This window comes from Suricata suricatta, chromosome 16 (genome assembly GCF_006229205.1).
Source record: "Suricata suricatta isolate VVHF042 chromosome 16, meerkat_22Aug2017_6uvM2_HiC, whole genome shotgun sequence".
Classification (NCBI taxonomy): domain Eukaryota; kingdom Metazoa; phylum Chordata; class Mammalia; order Carnivora; family Herpestidae; genus Suricata; species Suricata suricatta.
In genome coordinates this window covers 50,281,619-50,295,943 of record NC_043715.1, presented here as the reverse complement: position 1 = coordinate 50,295,943, position 14,325 = coordinate 50,281,619, and the positions used below count along the sequence as shown (strand labels likewise).

Sequence of the window (14,325 nt, the reverse complement as noted above, 5' to 3'; positions counted from 1 at the left end):
GCCCGCCCGGCCCGGCCCCCAGCGGCACGCGGGGGCCCCACCTCCCGGGCCCGTCCGAAGCCCAGACGGCCGCTGCTTCCTCGCCCCAGGAAACGCGGGGAGATATTTTTAGTTACAATTAACCTCCCGCCCAGTTTCCCTCCTCCCCGGTGGCACATCCAATCGGTGTAATTAGATTCAGCGAGAGGCATTCCCAGTCGCTGAGCAGGTGGAGAAGGAGGAGGGAGGGCAGCTGCCTCTCCCCCTCCCGCCAGCATTCCCGCTTCCGCATGTCCCCACCCCCACCTCCGCCCCAGGAAGGCCCTGCTCGCAGGAATGCGCCGGCCTCCCCTTGCAGCCGCCCTCAGGCCTTGGCCCGGCCCTGCCTCCTCCCCAACTGCCCTCAAAGGAGGGCCGGGAAGTCCTTCCTGCGGTCTATTCCTCATCCGCCCCCCTTCAGTCCTGGGGAGTCTGGGGAGAGATAAACACTAATCTTAATGGCCCAAATAATATCTGACACAGAGAATAGTTCATATGAGGCCCTTTAAAAATCATAGAATCTTAAATATATATATATATATTTTTTTTTTTTTTTGAGAGAGAGAGAGAGAGAGAGCATGAGCGAGGAAGGAGCAGAGTGGAGGAGAGAGAGAACCCCAAGCAGGCTGCATACCTTCAGCTCTTGGCCCCATGCAGGGCTTAAACCCACCATCCCTGAGATCATGACCTGAGCCAAAATCAAGAGCGTGATGTTCAACCAACTGAGCCACCCAGGTGCCCCTTAAATTATATTTTTTTTAAATGAGAGGCTGCGGGGGAGGGGTTAGCGCACAGGCCTCAGAGCTTCCGGGGGACCCCTGGTTTGAATGGAGATCCACTTAGCTGCTGTGTGACCTTGGGTGGGTGCAGTTTCACCTCTCTGGGCCTCGCTTTCATCATCTGGGAAATGGGGACGGAGACTGCACTTCCTTGGTGGTAAGGGTTTACCTGGTTGGCGGTATGAAGCTTCTAGAACAGAGCCTGGCACAGCTCGCAGCAGGTAACTCCCACCCCCACCCTGCTCTTCTATTTACAACCTCCTCGCATTAAACCACGTGCTCATTTGCCCCGCCCTTTGTGGGGGTCCCCCACACTAGGACGCCAGCCCTTGAGGACCGTGGTCTTCTGCGTGCCCGCTGATGTGCCCGGAGAGCAGGGCGCGCACCCGGGAGACCCCTGTGGCCTGAGTGAATGAGGGCTGAGGCGGAGGAGTCTGAAATCACTGCTTCCTCTGCGTCCCAACTTTCCCGGGGCACCAGCTGTGAGGCAGGCCAGGTGCTGGCCGGGCTGAGGTTCAAACTAACAATAAGTAGGCAAATTAGTGAGGAGAGAATTCCAGGGAAAGGACGGCTGGAGGAAGGGGGGTGCTTTGGTTTGGCCTCTTCTCTGCCTTTGCTGAGGTAACTCAGCTGGAGGTGATCCCTGGGCAAAGGGAGCAGCCAGGACAGAGGCCCAGAAGGGGCGCTGAGCTATTTTCCACCAACAAGGGTCAGAACCCAAGCAGCTTACAATTTGCAACTGCGCTCCATCGGGTCTTGGGAACAGAATGGGCGGGATCGTCAGAACCTAGAGTTGACGGCAGCTGAGGTTCCCACAAGGGATATTTGATCCGAGAGCACCTTGTTGGGGCTCAAGGCCTCTGTGGGTCAAAGCCCAACATGGCCTGAGACAGAACAGGCTTGGGGACCCTGGGCCTCAGTTTCCCTGTTTGCCTCATGGGGGTCCAGAGGCTGCTGGATCTTGGGAGATGAATGTTGATGGGGCGTCTGGGTGGCGCAGTTGGTGAAGCGTCTGACTCTTGGTTTTGGCTCAGGTCATCATCTCACAGTTGGTGAGTTCGAGCCCTGCATGAGGCTCTGTGCTGACAGTGGGGAAGCTGCCTGGGATTCTCTCTCGCCCTCTCTCTCTGCCCCTCCCCTGCTCTCTCTCTCACACACACACACACACACACACAGTCTCTCAAAATAAATAAATAAGGGGGCACCTGAGTGGCTCAGTCATTAAGCGTCCGACTTTGGCTCAGGTCATGATCTTGCAGTCTGTGAGTTCGAGCCCCCTGTCAGGCTCTGTGCTGACAGCTCAGAGCCGGAACCTGCTTCAGATTCTGTCTTTCTGTCTCTCTGTTTCGCTCTCTCTGCCACTCCACCGCTCACACTCTGTCTCTCTCTCGAAATTAAATAAAAACATTAAAAAAAATTAAAATAAATAACCCTAAAATAAAAGATGAGTATTAAGTGAGTGGTGGTTTGAGGTGGGCTCTGAGGGCCTCATGTTTCCAAGCTTGGGTGTGCGTGGTCCAAGTGAGTATCATGGGGCTGGTAAGGGGCAGAGTGGGGATTTGAACCCAGGCAGGTTGGGCTGGAGTCTGAGTTTACGACTTCCCTGCTGTGCCCTCTGTTGGTCTACTGGCCACACGTGCATGTTTCCAAGGACAGCTCTGGGGAACTGCATTTATCTTCACTTATGAAGACTAAGTGAGAAGATGCTCTAAAGCCTTAAGACTTGAGAGTAAAAGAATAAACCCTACAACTTTGCCCCCCTCTTCTCCCAGTTGGACTCCTACTCATCCTTCAATGCCCCACCAAGAAATCACTTCCTCTATAAATTTGTCCTGATATCTCAGAGATAAGTGATGTCTCCCTCCTCTGAGCAGACAAGGAAAAGTCATCTAAGAGCCACAGTGTGGGAGACTGGTGCAAAAGTGGCTACGATTCTTTCTCCCTCCTCGTGTCCCCATCTCTTGTGCCGTGAGTTTGCAGCCCCCCTTCCCAGCCCTGTAAGGAGTGGAATCTGTTTGTTCTCCTTGAATCTGGGCCAGTCTTGAGTCTTGTGGCTGAGATAACCAGGTGTCAGATCCGAGCCAGAGCCTCGGGAGGCCCTGGGCCCTCTGTTCTCTCTTGGAGTCCAGCCAAGCCTCTATGAGAATAAACCAGACAGCCTGCTCATAATGTCACCATGAGGTCCAGGGACTCCTGTTGCCCCACTACCAGCCACCAGAGCCCCTTTGCCGACCTGTCGCCAGCCACACTACACAGGAGATCCCTGTTGAAATCCCAAAAACCACCCAGCAGAGCCTAGTATACCAACCCATAGAATAATAAGCTAAAAATAATTTGGTGTTTGAAGCCACAAAGCTTTGGGTGGTTTGTTACACAGCAATAGCTGACTGATACAGAGTGCTGGAGGAGAGAGGGGGGAAGGGGATATAGTATCCACCATTATTATAGTCATTCATTTCTTCAAACTGATGAGAATTTGAATCTCAAAAGAGACACAAGAACTCATACCAGTGGCTTTTTGTTTTTCAGACTTTATCATTAAAAAAAAAGTAGAAGACATCAGTGAAGGGAGGTAGGGGAGAGAAGGGGGGGAGTGGGCTGGAGGGTAAGGGGACCTCTCCCAAATGTCGGATCCAGCTGACCCTCCTTCCCTAACAGCCCCAGCCCACCTCCAGTCCCTTCTCTAGCCTGGAGGCAGGGGACCCCCAACCACCACCTTCTGAAGATCCAGGCCCAGGATCGCAGCTTGGGTTTGAGGCAGAGGTGAGGGCAGATGTGGGGCACAGGGCCTGGACGCCTTGTCTTTGTCCTTGAGAGCCCCTCGAGTGGGTACTCAGGCCCCCATGTCCCAGCAGGGCCCCAGGGAGGTAGGCATTGCATTGGGGTTCTTAGGAGGTGGGGTCCTGAAGTCAGGGGGCCAGGGAGGGACCATAACCAGGTGTGAGCCTGGCAGTCACAGTCCAGAGTCTGGAGTCTGTGGACAGGGGACAAGAGGCCAAGTCAGCAAGTGGGGAGGGGTCTGGCTCCACCCCAGTCCCATCTGTGCAGCCCCCATGTGCCCCATAGCAAGAGGGGGGAGGAAGCAGAAGAGAAATGGAGAAGGGAAACAAAGACAGAAATGAAAAAAGAGACAAGAAGACAATTAAAGCCAATAAAGAGGAAGGAAGACAGGGAGAGAGAGACCAAGACCCCTCACCATCTATTCTGATCCCTGAGGGTCTCCTGACATTCAGACCAGCCCACACCTGTTCTCATTTGGTCATGGCAGAGCTGAGACCTCACACTGACCTGCCAGTCCCTGAACAAACACATCCATCTCTTCTTCCCAAGCTCCAGTCCCCATGCCCTTCCATGCTTAAGCCCTCCTAGGTCCCCACGCCCATCTCCCAGCCTTTCTGTTGGACCTGAGGTCATTCCTCAACCACCCAGCTTGCCAGCATCAGCCTCGCTTAGTCCTCTTCCCCCTCATGTGTGTGATTGGGCAGAGGAAGGAGGTGCTATCTCATAGCTGTGAGGTTTCTAAGTGCACTGGGCCTGTGCATATGCTGTTCCCTTCTCTCCTGTCCCACTCCTTCCATTCTCCTGGTCTCAGCTCCAAGTCCTCTCTTCCAGGAAGTCTTCTCTGAACTCCCCCCACCCCCAGCCTGGATCTGATGCCCCTTCTGGGCTCCTCCAGTTCCTGGGTTCGCTCACTCCAGCCCTGTCCACTCTGGGTCATCACTGTCTGAAGACAGGTCTGTGTCTCCCACTGGACAGTGATCCCTATGGGGGCAGGGCACAGAAATGCTCAGGGAATGTGCATTGAATGAATGAATGAATGAATGAAGCAGTGCTAAAGTAAAGACTCTGGCTTTCAGAATCTTAATACAGAGTCAAGATCTGATTTGTGTTTTTGAGATTCCAGGAAGCTTCTCAACCCTGGGCCTTTGCAGATGCTGTTCCCTCTGTTTTTCTGAGCCAAGTGAACTTGCCCAAGTGACCTCTTCTTAGCATCATTTTTCTCCTCTGTAACATGAAAATAATAATACTTTCTCCCTCTTGGGGTTTGTATGAAGACTAAGTGAGAAGATGCTCTAAAGCCTTAAGATTTGGGAGAGTAAAAGAATGAACCCTACAACTTTGCCCCCCTCTTCTCCCAGTTGGACTCCTACTCATCCTTCAATGCCCCGCCAATAAATCACTTCCTCTATAAATTTGTCCTGATATCTCAGAGGTAAGTGATGTCTCCCTCCTCTGAGCAAGCTATGTTATACTGTTTTGGCTGTTGTTCTGGACTGTCATTTGTTTCTGATGTCCACTCCCTCACAAGCCCAGAATCTTCTGAAGACCAGGACCATACCTGAGCCTGGTTAGGATATGGAATGAGGGTTTAACATATGTTGAGGATCTATGAATGGACAGGGGCAGATGAATGGGTGGGAAAGTAGGTGGGTGAGTGCAAGCCAGGTGCATGCATGAGTGGGTGGATCAGTGTGGAGGTGGGCGGTGAGTGGGTAGATGTATTTTCTGATGGATGACAGATAGTAGATGTCTGCATGGATGATCATGGGTAGGTAGGGAACTGAGTAAATTCATGGATAAGTGGGTGGATGTGTGTGTGGTTGGATGGATAGGGGGTGGATATATTTTGGATGGATAGGGTGTAGGTGGATGATTGATGAGTGGATAAATGTAGAGATGAGTGAATGAGTTGATGGATGGGTGCATGGATGGATGAATCATCTTCCCACGAAATCTTGGAGAACCATCAGTTCAGGGATTCATGCAGACCTTGCTCTGGGTGGGCCCAATAATGGAATCTGGAGTTCTTACCAAGGTTTGAGAGCCACACCACCCCCAACCCAGTACCCCTAGACGTTGGACACTCACTCTTGTCCTGAATCTATAGATAATGCCATTCTCCTTCTAAGTTCAAACTCATCCCCATCGACCCTGGGAGACAAAAGAGGAGTTAGTGGGACTTCACCAGACATCCCCATATGCTCTTAAATCCCTCCTGCCTGCTCCTTTCCCAGAGGATCCTTCTATTGGGACAGCCTGAGTTATCATTTAAGAAAGGACTTGTCCTTTAACGAAAAGCAGAGCCTTCCTATGGATGGGCAGAGCTTGGAAGAAGCAAACTCATCTAAGAAAAGGGGGGAACCTGGAGATCTACAATTTTCTTTCCAGCTCCATGGTTATTCGAATGAGGTACTATTCATGAAGTTAATCCTAAGAGGCGGGGCATCTTCATTTAGAGGAGGGTCCTGGTGGGTTGGGGCGTGGCCTAGTTAAGGAGTGGGGCCTTACCTGGAGGCCTGACAGTCATGTGCGGTTGAGCTTCCGTGTAGCCCCCTATGGGCTGGCCCTCTGCGCTAAAGGCTGCACTCTGCCCTGTGAGGGAAGTTGAGGGGTGCAGGCTGGTCCCCAGGGCATTTCAAGTCCCAGCTTTCACATTCCCCTGGGAACACTAGACCCTCTTTCCCCACCTTCTGCCTGTACCTGTGCGGTTGGATTGATCAATCATTGGTTGCACGATGCGTCTCCGGGCATTAATGAACCTGGGAGGGGGTCATGGAAACAGAGGAAAGTATAAAGAGGGAATAGAAGAGAGTCAGCAATGAACACTCCAGGCAGAGCTAGAAAAGAGGATGGAGACAGGGGCGGGGAGAAGAAAGGCTCCCAGGGGCTTCGCGGCCTCCTTCAGCACCACGGACAGGGCCCGGCCTCCCAACCCGGGAGGGCCCAGGGGCTTCGCGCCTCCTTCAGCACCGCGGACAGCGCCAGGCCTCCCACCCCTGATTGGCCCACGGACCCCACACAAGCCTCCTCGGTCACTCACCAGTTGTTGACTTGCAAGATGGTGAGCCCTGTGTCCTGCGCCAGCTGTTTCTTCTGCTCCTCCGAGGGGTATGGGTGCTGTGGCCACCAGCAAGTGTCACCCTACCTGCCCAGCAGCCATCTGATCCCCAAGGTCTGGCCCCACGGGGATGGTGAGCCCAGGCTGGGGCAGGGCCCAGAGAACCAGCTCATCTGAGCTGTCCCATGCTCCCTCAGGGACCAATGGAGGGAAGTGGAGCCAAGCTTTGGGCAATTATGCCTGTGAGCGCCCCCGTCTCTTGCAGCAATTAGAGGCTAATTGACCAGCTCTCATTCGGGAGACCAAAGCTCAGGGTAGGGGCTCCATCACCAGAAAGGAGGCAAAGCCCAGCACTGGCCCTCTCTGAGTTTCTGTCAGGGTTCCTGTGCCTGTCTCTCCCTGTCCCAGTCCCTCTCCCTCTCTCTGTCTCCTTGTGACTCAGTCTCTCCCTGTGTCTACCCTGCTCTGATCCAGTCCTCCCTGCATCTCTCCGTTTCTATCTTTGTTTCAGCCTCCCCCTGACTCTCTTTCTGTCTCTGTTTTCCGGGCTCTCCCCGCAAGGCAGTGCGAGGTACTGGTTAAGGCCAAACTGCCTGCTTCTAACCCACTTCCGGCTAGAAGACCTCTGCAGTATGGAGCCACCCACAGCCCTGCCCTCACAGGCTTTGTCTGGCTGGATGGTGATGACTGATGGGGGGATTAACAGGTAGTGGGTTGGGGTCAGAACTGAATGCATTCAGAGTCCTGAGGAGCACGTGACACACAGGGAGGGCTCATGGATGCTTGCTCTTGTCGGTCCCCATCCCTTTGAGATTGGTCCTCAATATTTCCCCCGTGCCTCAGTCTCCATATCGGGGTGTCTCTTGGGGCCTCAGTCTCTGCACTGCCATCTTTCTCCTTCCCTCTCTCTGCCCACGCTGCTCCTGGGCCCCTGGGCTCTCACCGAGAGGTGCTGAAACAACCAGGCTCTCATGATGTTAGTAGCCACCTTGGGGAAGATCCCCCTCTTCTTATGCCGCCGCTCCTGGTCCAGCTCCTCATCCTCGCCCCCAGAACTCGGAGAGGCCACGCTTGTGTCTAGTCCATCTCCTGAGGGAGGACGGGCATACCGCACATGTGGGCAGTGGTGGGGGGATCCCAGAGAGACCCAGAACCCTCACCCACAAGACTGCTCCACACCCCAGTCATGCTGGCACCTGTGGAAGTCCCACTTGCTGTCTAACTCCAACCCTCAGACTGACTCCCACATTTCCCCTCCACCTCCCAGGCTTCTTACCTTGGTCGCTGGAGTTGTCCCCACTCTGGGAGGCCAGGCCCCCACTGGATGGACCCGGGGTCCCCAAATGTACAGACCCACTGTCCTCATGGTCTCTAATCCAAGTGTTATTCTGGAAAACAAGAGTTGGAGGTCAGCGTCAAGGTTTGCGTACAACGTAGCATACCGTGGCTGAGATCATGCCTCTGGAGCTGGGACCCCTGTGTGTAAATAGAGCCTGTCCCTGCCTCCCCCCTCCCCTGCCTGTGTGACTTTGGGCAAGTCACTTCACTTCTCTGTGCCTCTGTTTCTTCAACTAGAAAACGAGACAATAAACTATCCCCACCTCACAGAGCAGGGTAAGAACTCAATGAGTTAATTTACATAAAGACACATGGCAATTACCCAATAAAAAGGAATTTATACAGATCTATGGTGCCTCATCTGAAATCCTTGGGGCCAGCAGTGTTTTAGAATTCAGAATGCTTCACGTTTTTATTTATTTTATCTATTTTTATGATTTTTTTGTGTCTTTATTTTTGAGAGAGACAGAGACAGAGCATGAGCAGGGGAGGGGCAGAGATAGAGGGAGGCACAGAATCCAAAGCAGGCTCCAGGCTCTGAGCTGTCAGCACAGAGCCTGATGTGGGGCTCGAACTCCCCAACCGCGAGATCATGACCTGAACTGAAGTTGGAAGCTCAACCAACTGAGCCACCCAGGTGCCCCTTACTTATTTATTTTTAAAAGTAATCTCGAACTCACCACCCCGAGATCCAAAGTCACATATGCTCTACTGACTGAACAAGCCAGACAGCCCAGAACTCTACGCATTTTTCGACAGTAAATCTGTGCACACACTGTGTATTCACGCCACCCCTAGGGTCTGGGGCTTAACCTCGTCATCAAACTCATTAACATTTCTGCAGCAAAATGGATGAATATTTAACTGAGTGGAATAAATAAAGGCTATAAATAGCCTCTCATTAGTTCAGGTCAGATTTTTCTGTCAAATGAGTTTGCACTAAATTTACGGGGGGATAGAAAAAACAACTTTCAGTGTTCCGAGATTGAGGGGGTTGTTTTCTGAACTGCCAATCAGGGGAATTCGGGTTGTGGGTTGTGCTTCTTTTATCCAAACTCTGACACACTTGGAGGGACCTGACAATACATTAGACCCACCCTCAGCCCCCCTCCCTCCACCCCGTGTACCGGGAGGCTGACCCACCCACACAAGCTGTATCAAGACCTCTTTGTCATTTGGTTTGAGGGATCAGTTCAATTGCTGGGAGGCAGATTGGGTGGGTTCAGCTCTTGTTCAACCCCAGGGTACCCCACCTGCCCTACTGATTGCCCTTGACCCTGCCCGCAGTTTTGCAAACAATCCCTCCCCAGAGGGTGCAGGGAGGGTGCATCCTCTGTGTCCTGCGCGGGAACTGAACTGGGGAGGCCACAGCTCGGAGGTTTCTGGGGGTTTGGTATGTCTGCGTGGAATTGTGCATTTGAGTGCATTGTGGGCGGGTGTGCAAAGTCTAGAATCCTCAGTCTGAAGGCTTTTGAGCTTGGCTCCAGCGGTCACCTCTGGCTTTCGTAGCCCCGGATTTGATGGGATGCTGGGGTGAGCACCCACATCGATGTGCCTGAAGTGATCCTGAGACTTGTGTGGCCCGCGTCAGTGTGCCCGCATCTGTGCCCGAGGTGGGACAGTTGTCCCCGGAGAGGAGGTGGCTGTGAGTTACATGGGCACAGCTGGGACACTATTGGAGCATGGCTCTGTCGCTCTTTGAGATGGCCAGCTGTCTGTCTGTGACTGTCACAAGGCCACACAGGTTTCTAAGTTTGTGGCTGTCCCACTTGTGAGACAGTGTGGGGGGATGACCACACAAAGGCGGCTTTGTGACTCTCTCGGACCGGAGGATCCCCAACGGCGTGTATCGGAGGCTGCGTGAAGACACGGAACACGGCTGCGCCTCGAGTGGGTTGCAAACGGCTATCACGCCCGTGGGGCTTTTGCTGAACGTGTGGAGAATAGGGGTGGTGGGACTGAGGCTCCTGGGGGCCCCTCTGTGACTGCTGTGTGCGGCACGCCTGGGTCTGTGTCATTGTGTGGTGGCCGTGTGCCTGCATCTGGGGCGCATGCGTCACGCCGTATAACTGCCGTGTGTGTGTTGGTAGCAGGATCACCTCGTGGGTGTGGCCGTACACTGCGCCGCGGATGTGCGATTGTCAGTGAAACTCGTCCATGTGCACCTGGGGCTGTGGGCTGTTGAGCAGCACTGTGCGCATGCGTGGCGGCTGGGGTCCCACCGGTCCGTGGCTAGGGCAGCGCGCATGCGCCGTGCGGGAGCAGGTCGGGGTCCAAGTACAATTGTATCTGAGTTCGTGTGGCAGGGTCTGGGGCCGTTTGGCCATGTGCGTGGCTGTGGTGTGGCCGGTACGCTCTCTGACGTTACGCGGTGGAGACGTGTGTGTCTTGAGTGTGTTGTGTGCGCTCTCTCTAGGCCGTGGCAGTGGCTGTAACTGAGTTTGTGTAGCTCTGTCTGAAGCTGTGTGGGTGTAGCTGAGCCTACGGGTGGTGTCTGCATCTGTTGGTGTGAGTGTTTGTGTCTGTGTGTGCACACGCACCGTCACCCAGCCGTGTCCCGGTGTGTGCAGCTGTCGCCCTGTGAGCACGGCCCTGTGGTCCGGCGCGTGGCCCTGTGGCTGTCTGAGTCCGGCTGGTGTGTGTGCGCCCCCGCGCTGTAGCCCAGCGGTGTCTGCTCACGGCTTTGGCCGCGAGGTGATGCCTGGTGCTCCAGCCCCGGCCCACCTGATCTGGGAGGCTGGGGCAGGACGCCGGGTAGTCCTCGAGGTCTTCCCGGCAGCCGCCGTCCCGATCCTCGATGACCAAGTCGATGGGCATCTTTCCCTTGAGGCAGGTGATGTAGCGGTGACAGAAGTTGTCGCACAGGTCGTGGACCTGAGGGGGCACCGGGGTACTGGGGGGGCCACCCGGGGGCCAGGGCTGGGGTATACAGGGATGGGGGAGCATTCTGCTCCAACTCCAGTGGGCAGAGAGCCTAAAGGAGGGGTGGAGGGGGCGAGAAGAGCAGGGATGGGGGGGCAAGCAAAGGTGTGAAGGAAAGTGAGAAGCACTCACCTTCTCTAGCTCCAACAGGTGGAACCGGAGCACCTGAATGGCCTGTATCATCTACAGAAAGAGACACGAAGAGCTGAGGAGGTGGGAGAGGGAGGGAAGGAGAGAAGGGAAGAAAGAGAAAGAAGGAGACTGACGAGAGGAGGAGGAGGAGGGGAGGCGAAAGGAGAGAAAAGGAGACAGAGGAACAGGGAGAATGAGATAGAATGACAAAGACAGAGGACAGAGACAGAGAGAGAACCACAGAGGCAGAGAGCAACAGAGACTGAGACCCAGAATTAAAGGAAGATGGAATGTTAGAGAGTCAGAGACAAAGAAAGAGAAGCAAGGGATGCAAGAGACAGGAAAGGATCCATCGCAAGAGGAGAGAAGGGATGGACGCTATAATAAAAATACCCCATCCTTTGCCTGCCTGTCCCCTGCTCCATTTCCCACCCTTTGCCTTCGAACTACATTTCCCAGACTCCTTTGCCAGAGGGTTCGGCCAATAGGAAACCCCGGCGGGAGCTGGAAACCAAAATAAAGGGAGAAGCCAGGGTATTTCTCCTTCCCTCTCCCTCTCCTTTCTCTCCTCTCTCCTCTCCCCTTTGCAGCCAAGTCCTGGCACTCATTTTGACATGGGCTCCATTGTCTTGACTGATAGTACAGCTCACACCTAGTGAGTCTCTGTTCTGGGCCAGGCATTGATCTAAGTGCTTGACTCTTTCTAGGTCATTATATCCTCACAACAGCCCTACAAGATAGAAACTGCTACTAGCTACAGATGAGGAAACTGGGGCACAAGGAGGTGCAGCTACTCGCCCTCGTTCACAGAACTAGTGGGTGGCGGAGCTTGGACTTGAACTCAGGCCATCGGTCCCCATTCTCAAACTCTAGGCTATAGTCATTGCAAATGGACAACAATTATTACTATTTGAGAAAGTAGGTTTGGTGATCCCCTCTCTGCTCCCACAACGAACCCCAGGGTTATGGAGGGTGGGACAGGAGACTCCTGTGGGCAAGGAAGCATTGAGGGAGGACCCAGATCTCACCAGATTGTCCAGCTCCGGGTTGGAGGAGAAGAGGGGCCTCTCAGAGCGGACCTGGGAGGAAGAGAGAAGCCAGAGAGGGCGCGTCCCGTCTCCAGCCCTCCCCTCCTCGCTGGCTCTCCTGGCACAGGGCAGATGGGGTGCCCACCTGCTTAGCAAAGGCAGCGATGTCCTCGTTGAAGGAGTCAGAGGAGCATACGTCGCCGCCTGGAGGTGTGCCCAGCCCGGCCCCGGCCCCATCACGGGGCGAGCACGTGGCCAATTCACATTTCTCAAAGACCAGGGCCAGCAGCGGGAAGAGTGGGTGTCTGGGGGAAGCAGGAGAGAAGGTTCAGGAGGGGAGGGCCAGGGGACCGCAGAGTACAGAGCACCTGGGAAAGGGCCAGGAGACCCAGGGGAAGAGATGGACAGAGCAAGAGAGTCAGAGAGACGGAAAAAGGGGGCCATGTCCCAAGGGCTGTCCCCACTCACCCATAGATCTCGTCCTTCTCCCTCCTCAGGCCATCAGTGTCCAAGCCCGGGGGCTGGGGTTGGGGAGGTCGGTGTGGGCCATAGGGCCCGGGGGCTCTCGGTGCTGAGGGCACTGCCTCTGAGAAGCCAGCCAGGGTTGCAGTGCCGTCCACGATGCCTGGGTAGTGAGGCAGCTCATCGTACTGGGGGAAGGCGAGAGGGGGAGAGCCCCAGGGAGGCATCAGGAAACCTCCCTACCCTGGCACCCAGGAGATGCCTCTCCATGCCCTCCGGAACCAGCCCTTTCATTCCCTGTGTCTGAGCCCTGCTGCTGTGGACCCCGGGTGTCCCACGGAGCTGTCTCATTGGGATTGAGGGCCCTGTCCCCGGGTCTTCTCTTATACCCCTGGTCTGTGAAAATGTCCCATCAGAGATTCTTGATGTGTAGGCAGGAGGGTCTAGAGGAGAGACCCCCAGGTCTCCGGTCTCAGGGTCAGGGTGGGGGTCAGGGATCAGCTGGCTGGTAACTTTCACCTCCTCCCAGAGCAGGGACCAGAGGGAGGAGGGGAGAGAGCCGTGGAGAGATCCCAGAGGGTATGGGGGCAAGAAGCAGGACAGAGACAGGGGTGAGGAAAGAGAGGGATGGAGGAGAGGAGATACGAGAGGGAGAGAGGAGAGGGAGAGGGAGAGGGAGAGGGAGAGGGAGAGAGAGAGAGAGACTCACTCACTCACTCACTCCTGGACACTTCCCATAAAAGCAGCACATCATTTATGCATATATGTACGTGTGCGCTGTCCCCTCCCCTCTTCAGTTTCATCTCACAGTTGTCAACTATGCACATCTGAGTGTCCCTTAACACTTTGTCACACCCCACTCAGCATAGGAACCTACCTCCTCTGTCCCCTCCAGCCAAACACCAGGCACAGGAATGAATGGGTGAATGAATGAATGAATGAATGAATGAGACCTGTCGCGCATGCGTGCATGCATGAATGAGGCACGTAGCACAGCGCCAGGCACAAGCTGCAAACACTTGTTGAACGGAAGTAGAGCCCCGCGGAACCCCACGCCATCAGCCGCAGAGAGCCAACGGCATTTCAGACGCAGATACACTGGGGGCCACAGGGATGTGACGCACCCAGGCCAAACCCTGTCCTTAGGCACGAGGAGACTGAGGCTCCAAGAGGCCACGAGACTGAGGCTCCAAGAGGCCACAAGACGCAAATAGAAGCTTGGAACGTTCCTGCTTGGGGCGGCCCCGGGCGGGATGCAGGGCTCTGCCTGAGTGTCCCTCTCTCTGTCTTTCTCTTCTTCCTCTCCCAACTTCTCCTGAGCCCCAAAGTTGAATCCCAACTGTCCCCCCGCGGTTCCTCATGCATCCTAAGTTGTGCAATAGGGTCCTCAATGTCCTGCCATGTTCCCACCCCCCCTATTCCCCCAAAGGTGCTACTCACCTCCTGCCCGGCTCTTCTGATCTCCCCATCCCCAGGACCATAGAAGAGAGACTCCCCTGGGCCTGCCTGACCAGACACCGCTCCCCCCCCCCCCAACCTTCTCCCAGCACTGTCCCCACCCCTAACCCTCAGGAGGACTTGGAACAAAACTAGACTGGGGAGAAGGATTGGAGAGGGCAGAAGAGGGAGGAAGGGGTAGGATAAAGCGCTTGAGATGGAGCGGGAGACCCTGGGGCAGAGGCAGGGGAGACCCAAGGGCGGAGAGAGGAAGAGACGGGGGACAGAGAGAGAGGAGGAGGAGACTGGGGCACAGACAGGGGAAGCAGAGAGAGCGATGGAGGAGAGGGCGGGATGGGCCAACGGGGGA

At 55.0% G+C, this 14,325-nt stretch overlaps 1 protein-coding gene across 1 annotated transcript in view; it reads right to left on the bottom strand.

Annotated features, from left to right (window-relative positions):
• Nucleotides 1–3,312: 3,312 nt before the first annotated feature.
• The window catches only part of MEIS3 (Meis homeobox 3), an 11,198-nt gene continuing 185 nt past the window's right edge, over nt 3,313–14,325 (bottom strand). Inside the window, exons 2-14 of the mRNA XM_029924335.1 lie at nt 13,959–14,020; nt 12,525–12,706; nt 12,202–12,361; nt 12,057–12,107; nt 11,029–11,079; nt 10,699–10,848; nt 7,913–8,024; nt 7,580–7,725; nt 6,619–6,695; nt 6,279–6,337; nt 6,087–6,170; nt 5,667–5,729; nt 3,313–3,771 (exon numbers count right to left, since the gene is read on the bottom strand). Coding sequence (XP_029780195.1) covers nt 5,680–5,729; nt 6,087–6,170; nt 6,279–6,337; nt 6,619–6,695; nt 7,580–7,725; nt 7,913–8,024; nt 10,699–10,848; nt 11,029–11,079; nt 12,057–12,107; nt 12,202–12,361; nt 12,525–12,706; nt 13,959–14,020 — 1,184 coding nt within the window. The 3' untranslated portion in view covers nt 3,313–3,771; nt 5,667–5,679. The remainder of the gene's footprint in view (nt 3,772–5,666; nt 5,730–6,086; nt 6,171–6,278; nt 6,338–6,618; nt 6,696–7,579; nt 7,726–7,912; nt 8,025–10,698; nt 10,849–11,028; nt 11,080–12,056; nt 12,108–12,201; nt 12,362–12,524; nt 12,707–13,958; nt 14,021–14,325) is intronic.